This window comes from Salvelinus fontinalis, chromosome 13 (assembly GCF_029448725.1).
Source record: "Salvelinus fontinalis isolate EN_2023a chromosome 13, ASM2944872v1, whole genome shotgun sequence".
Classification (NCBI taxonomy): domain Eukaryota; kingdom Metazoa; phylum Chordata; class Actinopteri; order Salmoniformes; family Salmonidae; genus Salvelinus; species Salvelinus fontinalis.
In genome coordinates this window covers 13,888,207-13,910,466 of record NC_074677.1, presented here as the reverse complement: position 1 = coordinate 13,910,466, position 22,260 = coordinate 13,888,207, and the positions used below count along the sequence as shown (strand labels likewise).

General features: G+C 42.6%; 1 protein-coding gene across 1 annotated transcript in view; it reads left to right on the top strand.

The window, feature by feature from the left end:
- Nucleotides 1-11,585, top strand: part of LOC129869118 (rab effector Noc2-like) — a 51,688-nt gene extending 40,103 nt beyond the window's left edge. Inside the window, exons 7-9 of the mRNA XM_055943621.1 lie at nt 9,957-10,061; nt 10,330-10,497; nt 11,542-11,585. Coding sequence (XP_055799596.1) covers nt 9,957-10,061; nt 10,330-10,497; nt 11,542-11,585 — 317 coding nt within the window. The remainder of the gene's footprint in view (nt 1-9,956; nt 10,062-10,329; nt 10,498-11,541) is intronic.
- The last annotated feature ends 10,675 nt before the right edge of the window (nt 11,586-22,260 follow it).

Genomic DNA, 22,260 nt, shown 5'->3' with positions numbered 1-22,260 from the left:
TTCCATGCATTTACCTGTATAGGCTACTTATCTAGTGCATCTATAACACAGAAATGGAATTCGGAACCAATTCCCACCTTGTTTTGTGAGCGGGAATGCACTGATATCGCTCCCTACCCCTCTTCCTAGTCATGTAGGGCTCTCATCAGGAAAGTGTGAGATTGAGCAATGAGAGCACTGGTCTGGCCTCAGTCCTATTTCCAGCTTCAGGTGGAGCCTTGTGGCTGTTGCACAGCATGGAGAAACACTGGGCTCTAAAGATAGGGAGATGATTCACTGTCTAATGACTGGCTCGGCTCATTAAAATATCCACCAGTTTAGAACACTTAGAATACAGAGGATTCTGAGTTTGGAGGACGGGTTTGTTTTACTTACGATGCTTTGTGTGGGTGGGTGGATGCTTCAACCATTTTTTTGTTTGTTTGTGAGTCGTGTGCGTGTTCATGTATTAGTCAACCTTTTTTTTTTACGAGGCACAAAACCAGTCATTTTACTAACCACAACCATGTCCAAAAAGCATCTTGCTTATTATTCATTGACCTGTGATGTTTTGACTCGGCCATAGATAAAGCTATTGTGCTTGACCTCGCCCCACCTATCTAGATGAATGGGGTGAGTCCCAAATGGCACCCTCTTCCCTATATAGTGCACTTTATAGGAAATAGAGTGCCATTTGAGATGCAGCCTTATCGTCTGGGGCTACATTTCGGTTGGCTCCGACTATCTATCAGCTCTTCCTCCATGGTGAAATGCCCCAAGATCATTTTAATTAATTTCCCTGGGTTAATCAGAGATCATTTATGTAAATTCCCAAAATGGATTTCATTAGTGTGCCTGAAATTTTGTATTTGGCTGTGCTAACCGAGTAAAGATCATAATACCCCGCTATTGATGAGTTTATAGAAGGCAATGGGTGGTTATTTTAGGATGGAGGGACGTGGGATTGACATGGAGGGAGAGGGAGGGTTGCTCTGTCTCTGGACAATATCTTTTGGATCTCCATTCAGTCAAAGGTTGAAATGGGAAATGCCCTCTGTTCTCTGTTGAGGGGGATTTACCACCACAAACCGATGCTGGCACTAAGGTTGCTGTATAGGACCATAAGCAAACAAGAAAATACAAATGCACATCCAGAGCCGGCGTTCCTAGTGTCTGGTGATTTATTTTTTACCAGCATGTCACCTGTGCAACTAAAAGCAAAAAAACACTTCATCACCTTTACTCCACACACAGAAACTCATACAAATCTCTCCCTCGCCCTCCATTCGGCAAATCTGACCAAATCAAACTATCCTTCTGCTTACAAGCAAAATCTCAAACAGGAAGTAGCAGTGACGCGCACAATATGGAAGTGGTCCGATGAAGCAAATGCTAAGCTACAGGACAGACTGGAATATGTTCTGGGATTCATCCGATAACATTGAGGAGTTTACCACATCAGTCAGCGGCTTCATTAATAACTGCATCGACAACCACGTCGTGACCGTACGTACATATCCCAACTGAACTAAAGGCTAGAGCTGCTGCTTTCAAGGAGCGGGACACTAATCCAGACACTTATAATAAATCCCGTTATGACCTCCAATTAGCCATCAAACTGTCAATATAGGGCTAAAATATTGGCCCCCAAAAAATGTGTTGTCTGGTAAAAAATCTGAGTGGCTGGTAGATTTTAAAAAGAATCTACCTGCCACTGTGGCCGGTTGACCAACAAGTTAGTTTCAGGCCCAGAACAGGACCCTGAATAGTTAGTCCGGGTAGCTAGTATAGTTATAGTTAGTCCGGGTAGCTATTGGTTAACTATTTAACTATCTACATTGACCCTTTTTGCAACTCTTTTGACTCATCACATAGCCACTGTGTCACAGTGGGTTCTCTCTCCAGCTGCTCCCACCTGTCCAGCGCTGTCAGAGCCTTTCTCCTCTCCAGCGCAGCCTGAGTCTGCCTGCCTTCCCAGCGCTGTCTGGGCTGTCTGCCTGCACAGTGCTGTCTGAACTGTCTGCCTGCCCAGCGCTGTCCGTCTGTCCCGAGCCGCCAGAGCCGTCCAGCCAGGACCAGCCAGAGCCGTCCAGCCAGGACCAGCCAGAGCCGTCCAGCCAGGACCAGCCAGAGCCGTCCAGCCAGGACCAGCCAGAGCCGTCCAGCCAGGACCAGCCAGAGCCGCCCAGCCAGGACCAGCCAGAGCCGTCCAGCCAGGATCCGCCAGAGCCGTCCAGCCAGGATCGCCAGATCCAGCCAGCCAGGATCCGCCAGAGCCAGCCAGCCAGGATCCGCCAGCCAGCCAGGATCCGCCAGCCAGCCAGGATCCGCCAGCCAGGATCCGCCAGCCAGCCAGGATCAACCAGAGCCAGCCAGCCAGGATCAGCCAGAGCCAGCCAGCCAGGATCCGCCCCTCAGTCCGGTGCTGCCCCTCAGTCCGGTGCTGCCCCTCAGTCCGGTGCTGCCCCTTAATCTAGTGGGGTTAATTTGGAGGAGGCTATGGAAGAGGGGATTGACTATGGTGGGGTGGGGACCACGACCAGCGCCAGAGCCGCCACCGTGGACAGACGCCGACCCAGACCCTCCCCTAGACTTTATGCTGGTGCGCCCGGAGTTCGCACCTTAAGGGGGGGTTATGTCACGTTCCTGACCTGTTTTTCCTTTTTCTTGTATTTATTTAGTTGGTCAGGGCGTGAGTTGGGGTGGGTTGTCTATGTGTTATTTTCTATGTTGGGGTTTTGTGTTCGGCCTGGTATGATTCTCAATCAGAGGCAGCTGTCAATCGTTGTCCCTGATTGAGAATCATACTTAGGCAGCCTGGGTTTCACGTGTGTTTTGTGGGTGTTTGTTTCCGTGTCTGTGTTTGTTGCACCACACGGTACTGTATCGGTTTATCTTCTTGCGAATATAGGGGGTGCTGTTTCGACTTAGCATAAATTGGTCTCCAGATTAAACTGCCTAGTACTCAATTCTTGCTCGTACAATATGCATATTATTATTATTATTGGATAGAAAACACTCTCTAGTTTCTATAGCCGTTGGAATTATGTCTCTGAGTGAAACAGAACTCCTTCTACAGCACTTTTCATGACTGGGAGTGAGATTTCAGAAATCTTGGCCCCTGTTCCCAGGTCAGTTGTAATGTCCCTGTGAATGCTATGGGGATACAAACACTGCCTACGCCTTCCTCTAGATGTCAGTAAGTGGTGACAATTTGAATGGAGTCGATTGCGCAATCAGGGCCTGTATAAAAGACCAAAGAGCGGAAGTACATTTATTTTCCTCCCTGCGCCTGATGCACGATGGACGTCGGACTGGCCTCCTTCCAAGCTGTTGTTTAGCCAGTAATATATCTCCGGTCATGTTTTTACTCGTTATAGGTGTTAAAAACATCATAAGGTAGTTAATTTAAACCGTTTTATAGCAATTTATATCCGTTTAGTGCGATTTTCTGGCATTTCTGTGTGACGCACTTCCAGGAGCTGGGCACTTTTCTAGTACATGCTGAACGTTAGTGGCCATTTCGACGGGACAAGAGGACATCTTTCGACCAAAAGACGATTAGACCGGAGAAAGGATTCATTGCCCAAGATTTTGATGGCAGTTCAGCTAATAGTAAGAACTATTTATGATGATAAATCGTTGTTCTGTCGAAAAATGTTAAACGCATATTCCGCCATTTTCTTTGGGGTAGCTTTGCTTTGGCGCACCCTGTATTGCACAGTAAGGATAATTTAAAAAATGTAATTCAGCGATTGCATTAAGAACTAAATTGTCTTTCAATCGCTGTCCACCCTGTATTTTTTAGTCAAGTTTGAGTATTTATTCATTAGACTAGATCACTGTCCAATATGGCGCCCGACATTTTCTGACCAGCTTGGCTACTTTTCTCATTGTATAACCACGATTTTGGTGGCTAAATATGCACATTTTCGAACAAACTCTATATGTATGTTGTAATATGATGTTACAGGAGTGTCATCTGAAGAATTCTGAGAAGGTTAGTGAAAAAATTTATACATTTTGGTGGTGATAATGCTATCGCTCTTTTTGCCGTGAATCAATGCTGGGGTAATGTTTGCACATGTGGTATGCTAATATAACGATTTATTGTGTTTTCGCTGTAAGACACTTAGAAAATCTGAAATATTGTCTGGATTCACAGGATCTGTGTCTTTCAATTACTGTACGCTGTGTATTTTTAAGAAATGTTTTATGATTAGTAATTAGGTAATACACATTGCTCTCTGTATTTATTCTAGTCGAGTTGTGATGGTGGGTGCAATTGTAAACTATGATTTCTACCTGAAATATGCACATTTTTCTAACAAAACCTATCCTATACAATAAATATGTTATCAGACTGTCATCTGATGAGGTTTTTTCTTGGTTAGTGGCTATCAATATCTTTATTTGGCCGAATTGGTGATAGCTACTGGTGGAGAGAAAAAATGGTGGACAAAGAAAAATGGTGTCTTTTGCTAACGTGGTTAGCTAATAGATTTACATATTGTGTCTTCCCTGTAAAACATTTTACAAATCAGAAATGATTGCTGGATTCACAAGAAGTGGATCTTTCATCTGGTATCTTGGACTTGTGATTGAATGATATTTAGATGCTAGTATTTACTTGTGACGCTATGCTAGCTATGCTATTCAGCTTTTTTACTGGTGGGGGAGGTGGGGGTGCTCCCGGATCCGGGTTTCTGAGTCGGTAGAAGTTATGCACTTCGTTTATTTTGTTTTGTAAGTCAGTTTCAGTTTCGTTATAATGAATCATTATGAACCCTAACCACTCTGCGTATTGGTCAGATCCGTCTCGCCTCTCCTCGTCCGAGGAGGAGGAAGAATATGACGATAGCCGTTACACACTGCTATGTCACTTTAGGGATAAAGTGCCTAATCACCCTACTTATATGTAAATATCTACCTCAATTTCCTCGTTCCCCTGCACATTGACTCGGTACTGATACCCTGTGTATATAGCCAAGTTATCGTTACTCATTGTGTCAGTATTTCACTGTTAGTCTACTTCTGTTGTTTACGAAGCATGTGACAAATACATTTAGATTTGATCTTGATTCAGGTCTTTTTAATCAAGTGGACCTGTCCCACATCCATTCTCATTTTACCATACTGCTGTTCTGTTTTAAGGCTATCGGTAACAGTGATTTTGAATTACAAAACTGTTCAATCTCCTTGGCTTTGTCTATAGCTTTAATAGTAAGGAAGGTCAATGGCTTTGTATATCATTGCTCAGAAGAATTCTATAACCCTGCCACTGCATGTCATCATGACCATCAATTAAATGTGCTTTCATTGACTTGGGTGACAGTCTCTCCATTCCCACTGACAGGATGAATCTCTCGTACTAAGTGATGTGCCTGAATACTAAATGCTCCATTTGGCAACTAAAAAGGGAGGCATTTCAATCTGTAATTCAGGATAAACACTGCATAAATTCACACTGTGTGTTTTCCTACTCCGACACCCATTTAAACATCACGCTTTGAAGATGATGATAAATATTGAAAAACGCCAATGAACATTCCTTGCCCGTGAGTTGTGCTTAAAACGAGCTGTTCAGAGGTATGAGTCATATTCGAAGTGGACAAGATCAATTGAAATTAGAGATCTCGCTCTTGCTCTCCCTCTCTCTTTGGAGACCCCATGTTTCTGCATAAGTGGTAGAGATAGCCAGCCTGCCGGTGATGCTACCAATCATTCAACAGGGCCTTCCAAATTGGCTCACAGAGACAGGGAGCAATAAGAAAACTTGACAGAACAACCACGCTTTTAACGCAGACGCCATCTGTGGCGTAGGCTCGAGACGGTGACTCAAAAAAAGATATTTGGCCAAATGTCTTCCGAGGTAGATTTTATTTTTATGATGGAGAGGGTAACACCGCTTTCCTAATCAGATCTCAACGTGACCCATGCGCTTTATTGTGTTTGTTCAAATGAAGTGCTAAAATGGCTGCCGTGTGCATTCCCACAGTACTGCAGGTGCAATACACATACTGTACTACTGGATGAAGACTTACCACTATACCATATAGTGTCATTAGTTCTTATGAAATATGCCTCTCAGTTTTGTCATCACTGTCATGGCAAATAACTGCATGTCAGTGTAAAGGTCTTGAAAGCATTCTTTCAAAAGAATGGCCAGCAACGTGCCAGATTTGTTGTAATGCTGACAAATTATGTTGAAGTACATCACATATAACAACACATTTCACTGCACCTCTCCGGTGTGTGTGACAATACATATATATTTATATATTTTTTTATACTAGCATACAACACATAGTGCTGGAGGTCAAGTTAGTTAGGAGGCATTTCAATCTGTAATTCAGGATAGTTGTTAGTTAGAGCGACATGTTAAATCTTGACCTCTATCTAAGAAGTCTGTCATTTGTATTTGGCGCCATCTACTCCATCAAGCAAATGTATTTATAAAGCCCTTCTTACATCAGCTAATGTCACAAAGTGCTGTACAGACACCCAGTCTAAAACCCCAAACAATGCAGGTGTAGAAGCACGGTGGTTAGGAAAAACTCCCTAGAACCAGGCTATGAGGGGTGGCCAGTCCTCTTTTGACTGTGTCGGGTAGAGATTATAACAGAACATGAACACCTCAGTCATGCTTCACTCACATTCTTGCCCTTCGCCGTGTGACTGAGTCACACAAACACATTGTACTCACTGAGACCGCTGACTGCATTACCCAACCACACTAGCTATGACATTTATTAGATTTTTTAACCTTTATTTAACTAGGCAAGTCAGTTAAGAACAAATTCTTATTTACAATGACGGTCTACGAACAGTGGGTTAACTGCCTTGTTCAGAGGCAGAACGACAGATTTTTACCTTGTCAGCTCAGGGATTTGATCTTGCAACCTTTCGGTTACTAGTCCAACGCTCTAACCACTAGGCTACCTGCCGCCCCACATCTGAATCGGGAACTCAAATAATTGAAACCAGAGCGTCTCCTCTGAGGAAGCCATTACTCTTCATTTAGTTAGTTTGCTACCACTGTTGATTGATTGTTTAATGAGATGGGAGGAACATTATGCCAACAGCAACAAGCATGTAGAGGATGAGCAAAATGCCACTGGTTTCCCTTTTTTCATTGTATTTTTTTAAGGAGACTGGAATTTCACTCGTATTTTTCAGATTTTATAAGGATAGATAGTTGTGTGGGTAGGGGGGTGTAGGTTGAATGAGCCATATAGATAAGAGCAGTGAGATTTGTTTGCACGCTAACCTGTACTCAATATGTGCTGCAGGCAGCATTACCCCCTAGACCAGCCAGAGGCTCTCCTTATTTCCTTTTAGCTTATTGCTGTGCAGCTCTGTGTTTTTATGTGAATGATGTTTACCTCTGCACCCCAGATGTTTGTTGGCACAATAAGGGTGGAGAGAAGTACAGAGTCAATCACTTGGCAGCTCCTCTAGATGTAGTTTTGGAGTTGAGTGCCTTGCTCAAGGGCACAATGGAAGGAAATTGCACATATGCTGCACATTACGATGGTATCCTCAGAGAATTGCTGTCGAGCAGCAAGATGTACTGGAAATAAAAACCTAAATATAAATCTTCCTATAAAATGGCTGAAATATGCCTTTTAGATCTGGCTGTCTGTAATCCTCTAGGACACTAGAAAACTTGGATTCAAAAGGTCCTTGAGGCCTAGGCTGTATAAAGTGGTGTCATGTTTTGCATAGCACAATCTGAAGTTGAGAACTTTACATTTTCCACTCCAAAAGTAACTTTTTTCCCCACTCATTGCTCAATCTTTTTCTGCGCAGTCGTTTTGGTTTGGGGAAAGCTGAAAAGCCAAACGCGCACTCATATTCTCCTCTATAGCTGCCTGCCTGCGGGGCTGACAGAGTTTGGGCTGGTGCGGGAGGGAATCGCTGTGAGTCAGCAATGACATAGAAGTCGCTGCTCCCTTGGCTGTATTCATTAGGCCAGATTGAAGAGCCGGGTGGTATTTCACAGGGAGCATGAGAATGGATTGAGCGAGGGTGTATGTGTGTGTGTACAGTAGGTGCATGCGTATGACAGCGTGGGTTTGTGGCTGCACCTGTGTAAATGCAAGTCAATATGAATGTGTGAATGTGTGTGTATAAATGAATGAGACTGTTTATTTGGAGAGAAAGCGAGAGAGAGAAGGGGTGGTGTATAGCACACACTCAGTCCTTGCACTGCCAGCCTTCCTGCCTGATTGAAACCATGGCAGATGGGCTGCGGAAAATTGGAAGGCAGACCCGCACCGGTCTTCCCGTATTTTTTTATTTCTCTCTTTCTCGCCTTTATAAAAAATTATCATTTGCAGCCTGGCTTCAGGCCACTGATCGGGGCCAGTGTGTGGTGATGCAATGGCGAGGGCCAGAGCGGCGCAGACTTGGTTAGGTGCCCTCACACCCCTGCCTAACTCCTAAATTGCCCCAGTACACCCCGAAGCGCTGGGGATCATGCAACTTGCTCTCTGAAGCCATCGGTCTACGTTTGAATCAGATTCAGTTTCTCTCTGGCTGCCATGTGTCGTTTACGATACTGCAGCTAGCATGATGTGGTTGTTTAAACCAGTATGAACTAGACCAATAGAAGTTCCCAGCAGAGCGAGAGCTTGTCTCTGTGCTATGATATTGGTTTATGATTATATTTGCATGATAACTGGAACCCCCTCTTCAGGTCATAGAGGCACCTGCAGTTGGATAACTAGGGCTGGGCAGTATACCATATTTTAAGATATACCGGTATTGATGCACGGACCGGTTTGGGATTTTTCCTTACCTTCTTTAACGGTATTTGAATGTTTGGTTTGTTAAATGTGATATGCCATGTGTAAAGTACATTTTTATAGTTTACTTTGCTACTTGAGTCATTTCTCTCTCTCTCTCCATGCCGCTTCCACACAGACCTAGCCCCGCCCCCTGTCACTCAAGGAGTGCATTTGTTGTTCCTCAACCACAAGACACTTGCGTTCAGTGTGCTTGGTCAATGCAGCACATGCAACAATGTTGATGGCAACGATGCTGTTTTAACTTTTCTTCTTAATATAAATCCACTAGCGTTATATAATTACACTATTAGTTTGTTTCTTACATCTGCAAACAGCTAGTTTTTCTTTTCTTAGCAAGTTGGGCCTAAATCTTGTTAGCCACTAATGCTAATCCTAATCGCTTGCTAGCCAATAAATGTACTGAGTCAGAGCAAATGTAAATTGGCTATACAACATGATAATGCCAGTGATGGTGTAGACCTAAATTGGCATGTTGTTTATGCAACAGTGTCTTCTAAATCAGAGGAATACGCAAAGCAAGCTTATGTTAGCTACATGAAGTAGCTAGGAGAAAACATTTAATGTAGCCAAAGATTATAGGGTCCTCTAGGAAACACTTCTCAACACTTTGGTTCCTACCCTGTCACAATAACATCTCCCTGGTATTTTCATTTGTTGTCAAGTCAAACAACACTATATTCATTTTCTAACTATAGAACTAGAATAATCATTATATCATTATATATTTTGGGGGGGTTGACGTTAAATTGAACAGTATAAAGCAATAAGAATGGCGAAAGATCTGTTGAATTCACTTAGAATGTATGTGTTGCCACCCTAGAACTTTTATAATTCAAAAACATAAAATACCGTCATACTGTCATTTTTTTATACCGTGATATAATATTTTGCCCATATCGCCCAGCCCTATGAATAACGCCCATAACTTCTTAATTTACACGTTAATGCCATTATGGAGTGACACTGGGCTGTCCCTTTTTAAAAAAAAAATCCATTTACACATGGTCTACATTGTAGGAGAATCATCTAGTCACTTCGTCAAGAGGTTCAGATCTGTTGATGTAAGAGCTAAGGTGTTGTGTTGTTTTTATGTGATACCTACTGTTCTTGTTATAATCCCCTATTGATGTGCCCTCTTGTCTTGTCTCTTCTGTGTGTCTGCAGTGGTGTCTAGTGGCAGCGACAGTGAGTCGGACCATGGTGAGGGAAGCGTGAAGAGCAAGGTGTCCAGCCAAGGTCTCCCTGAGGGCAAGCAGCGTACTGACTCAGGTACATCCCTCTGTATACCTTCTCTCTGTAATTTCAACAGCCTGACCCTGGCACGCATATGACACCCCAAATATACACAATGGAGTAATACAATCTTTGATTTAGAGATTGTGTGGCGATAAGACAGTTATACTTAGAGTGTAAGCCATTGATCAGCTTTATTCTTGAACAATCAATATCAATCACAATGAACAGCAAAACTATTGAACAATAGGAAATCTCCCAGACTATGCCTTTTAACCTCTTGGCCCTGTGTGTTTGTCCACAGTGTTCAGTGGGGGGTGGATTGGGACACCCACAGGGCTGGGTTGGGGTCCACAGGGCAGCCTGCTGTCAGAAAGCCGCTCCGGCCTAGCCAGCGAGCCCCCCCACAGCACCACCCCCCCAGCAGCCCCCCCTGAGGACTACGACACAGACCACAGCTTCCCCTCCCCGAGTGAGTACACCCAGAACTCAACATTATCTATGTGGCTCCAATGGCTCAGTCGGTTAGACAGAGCATGGTGCTGGCAACGTCAGGGTTGTGGAATATGTATTGCATTGGCCATATAGGTGTGACTTTCAATGCGGCCTTGGATAAAAGTCCCATATTATATCACTACATCCATAGTATCCATAACCAGAGTGGGTTCTAATCCATCAAACCACTCCCTTCCCCCTGTTCTTGTTGACTACTTTCAACGGACCTGACAGGACCAGATAGATTTAAGCAATATGGGAATGCTGTGTGGATCCACATCACCTTATATTAGGCAAGGTGTTGTTTACACTGCACTGCTTTCACATCTCATAGGCCTAATCAATAAGGGCAGAGGTGAGAGAGTGAATCAACCCCTGTGTGTTGCCTAACCCTACACACTAGGCCAGTATCTAACAAGTCTAGCCTGTTGCAATGCATTGCAAATTAAGAGCTCTGACCGCTTTGGCTGCCATGTCAAGCCGGCCTAGATTGACTCTGTGTAGAGGACTCTTGAGGGGATGTGAGCTCAGAGCAACAGGTGTTGGTGCCAAGAACGGATGCCAAGAAGGGCACCTGTTTGCGCTCTCCCTTCCATGTTGCGTTCCCAACAATAATGTCTCTAAATTCGGAAGCAATATGTGCTATGTGCACACCCACCGACCTGAAGAAACCTGAACACGAGTGCTTACAGAACTGAAACCCCCTTAGCCCTCTGACAAATGTAACATGTAAATACTGAGCAAAGCTCCTGTTCTCCACCCCAGGAAGGAAACCCTGTCCTCGGGTGTTCCAGCCCCGACAAGACCCCCTGTCTCTCTCGGTTTCTGCCAGTGGGTGCAGTGTAATGCCACTCTGGGGTCCCCCCCCGCTACCCCTGCCCTCCACAGCCAGAACACCCGCTGGCACAACTCAAGCCCAATTAGGCCTCATTTGCACAGTGATGGTGTCTCGCCAATTTGTGGCTCCCGCTTTTTTTAAAGATAACTCTTTCATGTGCTCACTTGACACATTTGTTGAAAGCGTTGACTTTCCCGACTGTGACCATGCAGAACGTGGAGCCTTAATTTAATTGGGGACTTTAATTTGTATTTTATACTTCTCTTGGCCTCCATGCATCCCTACAAAGAAAGCCATTTACCACATTTCATACCCTCTTTAATCTGCCCTTTTCCTGTATACTTTTATATCATTAAACTTAAGCGGTACTGTATCACAAACGCCAGCTACCGCCGTCCAGTGCCTAACTTTGCAGGATAATGACTTCATTTGACATCAGGGTCCTGTGTGGCTCAGTTGGTAGAGCATGGCGCCTGCAACACCGGGGTTGTAGGTTCGATTCCCACAGGGGACCAGTAAGAGTGTCTGCTTAATGACAAAACATTTGCATCTACGTGTACTCCGTTAGCCAACTAGCAAAATGACTCTCTCTGCACCACTAAATGGAAAAGGACCCAGAAATCCATCTCTGCCCAATAGTTGGGGATAGACTGCATGAATAATGGTCCACGGAGTCTTTCTTTTTATATTCTACTTCTCCCCCTAATACCCCACTGCTGTAATTGATTGAAAATACGGATGTAATTTATTTACAAATGTGGACATCAAGGATAGCCCGGGCTGTGTTGGATGCGCCACTGCATGGATTACCTCCAGGGAATCCGGAGAAAGGATTTCTATTTATACGGCGTTGATTTATGTCGCCTGCGAGCGGCGGGCCGTCATTAATCAGAACATAATGGGGTTTAGCCCTATGCAAGGCGCTGGGACTCCCCTGCTCACTCATTTGTTTTCACTCAACATCGTCCTGTTTCAAGCCACTTATGGATTAGTCAGAGCAATTACTCATTCCCACTATTTCTTCATTTGAATCTTATTCATTAGTCTTTCTTCATAAGGTAGCAGAACCGTTTCATGTGTGTGCATGTTCAATCGAGCTTGAATAACAACCATTTTTGAAGTGTGTTATTATAGTAGAGTTTTGTCTCCATATTTCCCATTAGATCTTGGTTTTAGCATTGATTTGTGATTTATTTCCTTTTATTTGAGACACTAGCAACCTTTCAATCCAGTCTATTTGACTCCCTTTTAGACACAACCTGTATGTTGAAGCTATTCACCATGATATATAGCTCTAGACTGGAGTAGCTTTTAATGACGATGACATTTAGCAGACATTGTGTACTTTACTAGGTATATTTACTGGAATTCTATATGGCACTCTTTTTTACGAATTTATTTCTACCTCCGATCATTGGAGATGATGCAACCAAGGCCAGACTACTGTTCTCGCAAGAATGAATGATGGACATCATAAGATGCTAAGTAAAAAAGGAAGAATGTCATCATATCACCCCATGCAACCAATTCTTAATTCAATCTGTTTTTTTTGTAGTTTTTTTTCACTCTACCCAATGTGAAATCACGCTAGTTGGCTTTGTGTGCGTTCCTTCAATGAGGCCTTGAGCCCACGCACAACCTGGGTCTTTATGTTCACATCGCTTTGTTTTGATGTAGTCTTTCAAGCGCCTTTTTCTCTGTCATTACCAAGGTAGCCGTGTGCAGCTGTGTGCCAGCTCAACTGGAAATTGAAGCGAGAGACGTAAAATACCCAATAAGGCTCTTACAGTATTGTCTGTAAGTCTTTCATTGATTTCCCTGATTGCAGGAGGGAATCTTGCTTGTTGTCGGTCTCTGTGAATAACCCTCCCACTTCCCCATGCACCTCTGTCTTATACTTCCAGCCATTCTCCACTCCTCCTCCTCTCTCCCTCACTTAATTTATCTAATCTACCTTGACATTTCTGAAGTTTGCTGCTATTCTTTTTCTTTTCTCTTTACGCTGAGGTTGTATAATTGCACTTCATCATTGTGCACTCTTTCAGGAATCATTCCTCACTCTCTGATGCAGAAAACCTGCCACAGTGTTTCAGCAAAGGTTTTCTGAATGAAAAATGACAGGAGGGAGTCAGCACTGAAGAGGAATTGTTTACACACGCACCGCTGCCAGTTCCTGTGTATGCTCGCCATTTTAACACAACGTACATGTATGTTGACAGTCTCCCATTTTCCTTAAGAGCTACCCTAACATTACCTGCAGTTAACCTGATTAGAATAGGAAATGTGCATATTCCATGTGCCTCTCCGTCTTGATTTAATGAAATGCTGCTTAGTGATCGCGTCTTCCTCGAATGCGCTTACTCAATTAGACAATGCCATACACAGGCTTGATGAAGTGGCATTTTTTCTTCCTGTCAGTTAGCACGGATTGAGCCCATCTAATGAGAACCTGGGACTCTGATATAGAAACCTACCGTAGCATTGAAGCCTGCAAGAGATTCAAGAGGCTCCAATATGTGATAAATCTCTTATGTGAAATTGGTAGCATTTGCAGAGCTCAGTACAGTATGTACCAGGACCCTACTTAACACACTATCAGCACTAACTGTTCTTGTACGGCCAAATGAACTGGAGTACACAAGTCCATTTTACTCTCTTCTTGTCATTAATTACAGTTAATTACACAACAGCCACACAGGAAATCATTGACGTAAATACAATCAAGTTACCGGCTGTGATGCAGAGCCGCTGGCTGATTGAGAACATCATCTTTGTTTTTCTTCATACTACTCATACTTCCTCAAAACCTGTTTGCTAGTACTCTGACATTTTATAGGCTACTGTATTTGGGTTACATTATTGTTCTCATTTTCTATTGGTTGACTTCAACTGAAGCAAAATGGTGTCATGTGATATGCTGTAGACTGGGTCAGAGGTTACACACCCCTTATGTAAGCGCTCTATATGAGATTGGTCAATCGCAGGCAGTTTGTTTGGGTCTTGTAGTTGAAGGTTATTGGAGAGATTGACATTTCAACACCCTTTTAAGGATCCTTCTGTCCTCTGCGTAAGATGAGTCATCCACCCTCACCTTTTCCCTCGGCCAGCAACAGTTTCATCTGAAGAGCATCACTAGTCTGACTGATACCGTTCTTCACAACATAACAAAAAGACGGGTAATTAACACCCTCTATTCCTGGCCATTGGTATCAGCAACAACTGAACATTAATATGACACTCAGCTTGTGTCCCAAGTAGCACCCTGTTCCCTACATAGAGCACTACTTTTGACCCGATCAAAAGTAGTGCACTGTATACGCAGCCTCAGTCACCGATGAAAGCAATGATCAACCTGCAATATACGATGTCATTACCTCACTTACATCACAAGTTTGATATAATTGATTTAACATTTCCAAATGTGCGTCTGCGGAACGTAGCCTCCCCCTACAAAATATCTGATAATGACTCTGATCTGTCAGTTACACTGTTGCGAAATGCTAACATGACACCTCTTTCAGGAATACAAAACACCTCCTCTGCCAAGGATGGGGACAGATGCAACGACTGCCATTTTCTAATAAGGGTTGGGGAAGAAGGGGGTGGGTGATGGCGCGGTGGAGGGAGGGTGAGGGGGTGGGGGCAGTCATTTGGCAAACATAATTAATAACACTCCAGTCTCCTCTGATTAGCTCCAGACAAGGCCTGAATACGAAATGAGGACCGGCTATAGAGAGTCTGCTGGAGATTTTCCCAGGGACCGATGATGTGTTACTCCGACCTAATGATTATTCTAGGAGGCATTATGAAAACAGTGAAAGCCTATTGTAGTTTCAGCTTAACATTGGATAAGCATATAGGCCTATTGGGATGTATTTACAATGTTGCTTGATTTGTTTCATACTGTACCACCTCTACCGTTGATAAACAACAAAAAGATGCCTTTCACCCACTTCTCATGTAAAAATATTTGGAATTCATACAATTGTTGTAATACACAGTCGAGTCGATGAAGTAATCTGTAGACATTAAAATTTGCCAGTATGGGTTTCCATTCAAAATGTGTCTTAGGAAATTAATAATTATCTTCCCACTAAGGGAGACAGTCAGACTGCAGTGCTGTGTTCAGGCATTCTCCACGGAAATTCACAGTGTCAAGCAATTCCTTCTACTTTGACAGGCAGTCATGATTGGATGCGGTGAAATAACTTTACAGAAAAACTTGAGGGACAGGGAGGTTGACGGGAAAACACACTTGGTGTCTCTTGACATTTTGGTCCAGTACTGATGTGGTTCTCTCACTAACCTGTCCAGTAACTGGCTGTATTAAAGTTGTTGATAAAACAGCTGTAGTAGAGCTATGTGGTGTGCATTTTGCAATGGGCTCTTAATTTAATCGTACAGCGGTGAGTTGCAGAAATTGTGTGGATTTAAAAACATCCTTGACCCAAATTGTAATTGTTACTAGAGCTATGCATATTCGTAAGCCAAGTAATCTGCACTTTATTATTGATTGTAGTTTACCTTATCTTATGGTGAGGCATTGTCTCGCACGAGCATCTCTCAACAGAAACACAAGCCTAATAGAGTGCTGAGGAGGAGGAGGAGCTCCGCGGACCCTTCGTTTCCAGAAGTGATTTAGCAGTTTATTGTAGCCATTTGTGCTCTGTAGTGTTACTAGTTTTCTCGTGTCAATTAACTCGTGACATTCCTGGATTACTCATTATATGAATAAAGTCTAATTTAGTCAACAGCCTTAACCTTTTTAAAGGTTACATACAGTTGAAGTTGAAAGTTTACATACACTTAGGTTTGAGTCATTAAAACTCGTTTTTCAACCACTCCACAAATTTCTTGTTAACAAACTATAGTTTTGGCAAGTCGGTTAGGACATCTACTTTGTGCATGACACAAGTAATTTCTCCAACAATTGTTTATAGACAGATTATTTCACTTATAATTCGCTGTATCACAATTCCAGTGGGCCAGAAGTTTACATACACTAAATTGACTGTTCCTTTTAAACAGCTTGGAAAATTCCAGAAAATTATGTCATGGCTTTAGGAGCTTCTGATAGGTTAATTGACATAATTTGAGTCAATTGGAGGTGTATCTGTGGATGTATTTCAAGGCCTACCTTCAAACTCAGTGCCTCTTTGCTTGACATCATGGGAAAATCAAAAGAAATAAGCCAAGACCTCAGAAAAAATTGTAGACGACCACAAGTCTGGGTCATCCTTGGGAGCAATTTCCAAATGCCCAAAGGTACCACATTCATCTGTACAAACAGTAGTACACAAGTATAAACATCATGGGACCACGTAGCCATCATACCGCTCAGGAAGGAGATGCGTTCTGTCTCCTAGAGATTAATGGACTTTGGTGCGAAAAGTGCATATCAATCCCAGAACAACAGCAAAGGACCTTGTGAAGATGCTGGAGGAAACACAGTAAAACGAGTCCTATATCGACATAACCTGAAAGAAGCCGCTACTCCAAAACCGCCATAAAAAAGCCAGACATGGGGACAAAGATCATACTTTTTTGGAGAAATGGCCTCTGGTCTGGTGGAACAAAAATAGAACTGTTTGGCCATAATGACCATCGTAATGTTTGGAGGAAAAAGGGGGAGGCAACCGTGAAGCACGGGGGTGGCTGCATCATGTTGTGGTGGTGCTTTGCTGCAGGAGGGACTGATGCACTTCACAAAATAGATGGCATCATGAGGCAGGAAAATTATGTCGATATATTGAAGCAACATCTCAAGACATCAGTCAGGAAGTTAAAGTTTGTTCGCAAATCTTCCAAATCGACAATGACCCCAAGCATACTTCCAAAGTTGTTGCAAAATGGCTTAAGGACAACAAAGTCAAGGTATTGGAGTGGCCATCACAAAGCCCTGACCTTAATTCTATAGAACATTTGTGGGCAGAACTGAAAAACCGTGTGCGAGCAAGGAGGCCTACTAACCTGACTCAGTTACACCAGTTCTGTCAGGAGGAATGGGCCAAAATTCACCCAACTTGTTGTGGAAGGTTACCCAAAACGTTTGACCCAAGTTCAACAATTTAAAGGTAATGCTACCAAATACTAATTGAGTGTATGTAAACTTCTGACCCAGTGGGGATGTGATGAAATAAATAATTCTCTCTACTATTTTTCTGACATTTCACATTCTTAAAATAAAGTGGTGATCCTAACTGACCTAAGACAGGAAATGTTTACTAGGATTAAATGTTAGGAATTGTGAAAAACTGAGTTTAAATGTATTTGGCTAAAGTGTATGTAAACTTCCGACTTCAACTGTATCTGCCTATGCTGGCAAAATCACTACATATCCCATTGAGCCAAATAACTTCCAGCTAACCATACGCAGATCTCAAAACTGAATTTGGATCCGTTAAAATTAATTTTAAGTAGCAATGATATCCTTCGCCACTGTTGTCTTACGACACGATAGATAGCTCGAACCAGTCATGAATATTCAACAAAACAATAACTAATTTTACATTTTCTTTCCAGCAAATTTCTTGGTTACATGATTGTATAACTAGCAAACGAGTTTTGAAGTTGAGGGTGCAGTATTTATGAAGTTTGAAAACTCGCATAGTTCAGCTAGCCAGCTAGTTTAGCCAGTGAAAACAAGCTTTGGACAGGATATAGCTGGGCAGACATGCGTACTAGGCTAATTCGGGACACAGATTGTAGTTTTTATGCCGTGATATCAGGAGCTGACGGTGCAAAGTTTGATTAAACAATTCAGAGACTGAAACAAATACATCAGATTACAAATATTTAAGGAGAGCAAATCGATATACAATCCCGAATTCAGTTGTAACTGTCAATAGTAAAACAACGTTTAAAACGATATTTGAGTTTTTACCTTAATCCAGAAAATGTATGGTGAAGTCGTTTCCGGACACAGTAGACTCCTCCTCCTCACCACTCTATTGAGCTGCACAAACAGTGGTAGTGATTCACACTCTAGTTATTCATTTAACTGAGGGAAACTGTACTAGCTATAGCCAAAGGTGTGCAAAGTAAGTAGCCACTTTAGCTAAACGTGGCTCTCCTAATGATCTGGATGGATGAAAAGCTAACAGGAGACAGGGGTGTTTAACCCTTTGGCCCGCAGCTCTTTATGTGGCGCTCGTCAGCCATGCTGATGCACCGATGGAGGAGACTCTCTCTCCCACACGCAGCCCTATTATCTCCCCAGGAGGCTGCAGTAATTGTGTCGGTGTCAGTTAAAGGTATTGGTATGCGAAACGGACCAGTGCCGGTTTATTCAGTGGTCCGATAGCTCTTTTTTTATGGGCAGTAGATCTTACCGATAGTCATTCAGGTTCCTAAGGCGTCTTTATTTAAGCCTGTATGAAATGTTATCTGGGCTTCCAGCAAGGAATTTATTAATCACTAAAGGGTCCACTGTTATAGCTGTTATGTAAAAAAAAAAAAAAAATTAAAGGGATGCTGGAACAAAAGGTGTATGCAGTTATCACACAGAGTAATTTGATACTTTGTATATTCCCATTTGAAATTGGTAAATGACTGAGTGAGGTGAATGCCACAATTGGATTTGATTGATTCGTAAATAACTTTTTAATTGTATTAAATATCCTAATTTCATGAATGATCTTTCAGTTACACCTCAACTGCGCCACAGCGACTGTCTATTCATTGCTAACTATGTCCGGAGGCGTCTTTCAGAAAAATTGTCTCAACACAAAAGAAAATGGCCAGTCAAAATCCCAAGTGATGGTCTCCGCTGAGATGAATGGAATGCTTTCCCTCTTCAACCCTGTTGTCGACCTTTATCACCAAGGCCAACCTTAATGTCTGGTTCACCTGCTGTTTCCCCAAGGCTGGACATAAAGATCGTATGCACTGCATCTCCCGACACACACCTCACTACAGCATAGTAAGAAGCTACGGCGGGCCCATTCTGTGTGGAAAACCTTGCCGTATGCCATGCAGACAGGCTCTTGGCTTGGAACGCTACACTTTTTTTGTTTAATGGGGCCAAGGTTTTGGCCCCATTGAACCTAAGAAGTTGGGTCATTCCACGAATAGAGTACATTTTGCATCCCTTTGATGTTGTAAGTAGAAATTGTGCACCAATATTACATTGTAATAGCCTGTTATATTAAATGTGCCCTTCAATATAGACTACATGAGCATTCAATGTATCCGAATAAAGACTTGCTAAAGTGCCAAAAATCTGCATTTGTAATAATCAACATTCCGATTTTAACCCACTTAACCCCAAAATGTCTAAGTGTTTACCATCATTGTAAAGCCCTAGTTATGTTCTTGCTTTGACTGTCATTTCTGAAGATGAATATACATTTAATGTAATTATTGATACATTTAAGTCTCTCCCTCATTTTCAGGTTAAGTGAACAGAACTTTTGTTTGATTATGGGAAAACTATTCCTTTTTTAAATCATTTTTCAAAAAAAACATTGAACATATAAGCAATAGTAAAGTCATAGTGTAAAAGCAGTTGAGCTGCTGATACTCTTTTTGGCTATTTTTTGGTGTTTTGTGGTGGAAAACTGAGATCTTCAAGCATGACACGTCAATCCTGTTTTTTTACCAAGTTAGAATACCCTAAATGTATGTACTCTATTTGTGGAACGACCCATATATAATGTTCAATGGTGATGCTCTTACCTCTCTGTACTGTGCGTCCTCTGCATTGTCAATATTTATCTTCAGAGACCACAAAGCTCTTGTGTTCGTTTCAATAGCTGTTCAGTGATAATTGTGAAGTTTACTTTTTAAACATACTGAATCTTTATGGTATTCTGACACTTTATTGAGACCATATGGAAATCAGAAGGGGATACAGGAGAAACAGTGGGAAGGGTGGACACGGATTGAACCTGGTCTCCGGTAGGGGGATTTGTATACATGACATGTGCCGGGAGTGTTAGCACTCAACCACGGCTTTGCTTAAGTTGTCCTGTTTAAAGGAAGATAAATAACGGCTTATCTGCCTTGATCTATTATCTACTCATGCATAAGGTACCATTGCAGTAGCCTTTACACTCTTATTTGCTCATTCGGTGGTTCCCTCAGATCAGTTCCCTATCCATTTGGATAGTTTTGATGTGATATCAATTCTTCTATGGTTTCTGAGCATGTGCGGTATCACTATGGTGGGGTTATGGGCTACCTGGTTGCCTGGAGACAGACAGCAGGCTCTTCCTTCCTGGAGCCGTGTTCCAGCAGATCCCCTTTAATGAAAATAACTGTGTGACACAAACAGCAGCATTAATTTAATTGTGGACTGTGCCAGTTCTCCCTCAATGGTCGGTAATTGTATTAGCATGGAGGGGTGGTGGATTACTCTTAAAATATAGAAATAAACTACAGTAGGAGGTGGTGAGGGGTAGATATGATGCTATACTGCTCCTGGAATCTAAGGTGCAGTCAAGCATATGACCAGCTCCCTGTACAGAAGCAGTGATGTTATGGATCAACTCTTCAAAGGGATAATTTTAACAAGAATTCAGTTTGATTTGAACCCCTATTCCACAATTATTGTTATATTTTAAGCTTTACTCAGTCTACTGAAATGTCCATCTGTAATTTCCAAATAACTGTTTTATTGATGGCCACCTTCTCGCGACAAGAATGCCTCGATTGTCCATTAACAGAATGCTGTTTGAATAGCTTGTTTGTCCTCCACATTTACTATTAAGCACCTGAAATTGATTGTACCATGTAGGTCATTTGTGCTTTCCCTATTGTTCCTATGCACTGTGGAGAAAAAATGAACTGAATTTCATGTGGCTTTCCAACAGCTATTAGTTCTATTGGACGAGAGGATGTGAGGGCTCTGTTGTTCTGAACTGCGTTCTGATGAGTCATTTTGGTAATTATGAACTGGGAGGGGAAGCAGACAGGCACTCCATGGTGCCAGAGTCGGCCTGGTGGGACTGCGGGGTCGCGTGTGTCTGTGTGCCCGCCGCGCTACGTTACACTGATTGACAGTGATGACCACCTGCCGGCCTTAGCACAGCGGGCACCCTTCATATGCCCCCTCCACAGTGGTGGGGACACGTCCTCACCACAGAGCCAACCCCAAACTCTGACCCCTACTAGGAAGTAGGAGATGCAGTTGGATAAGCTGTGTGGTTCTCCACCTCTAACCCACAGCTCAGAGTCTGGAGGTATGGGTTTAATCATACCACTGTGAGCTCATGCCATGATTTCAAAAAATTCCTGATAGACAACCTGTTAACAGGAATGGATTGACAATGCTAAAATTGTATTGATCATGATTGAAACACCAAGTTACAGTTTATGTAGAATTGCTTATTCTTGAGGGAAAGCCCTCGATAATGACTTCTTTCCTAGTCTTAGTTCTACTTTGATATGAGGTGTGTCTTTTTGTGTTGTAGCACAGGAGTATGGACACTGCTACAATCCACAAATATACTTAACTCAAGGCTTCCAGTTTTTTGGAAACTCTTGTTCAATGGCCTGATTTTCCAGTGTTGTTTTTCTAGTGGTCTCACCATTCTTTGGAGATCCTGAGTCTTGGAGAGCACACAGCAAACCGGGGAATCCCGGGGGATAATGGAGCAGGCTTTCAGGGGCCGCTAAACCGCAGTGACAACCTCTTAAAAATATTAAAGCATTACACAGCTATTAAAACCTGCGTAATAGACACATTGCAAGAGCCACACACAGACACGCATGCAGACACATCTCTTGCATCTCTCCTGTTGCTCTTGGAGCACAAAGTGTTTTTATACTGTTTTCATACTTCTGTTTTCTTCTCCCTACTATTTCCCACAAAATGCTTAAATATTTTTACTGACAATGTAAAATATTATAGATTTTGCTTGGTTGTAAGCTGATGACTGTGTAACCTAATAAAGTTGTATT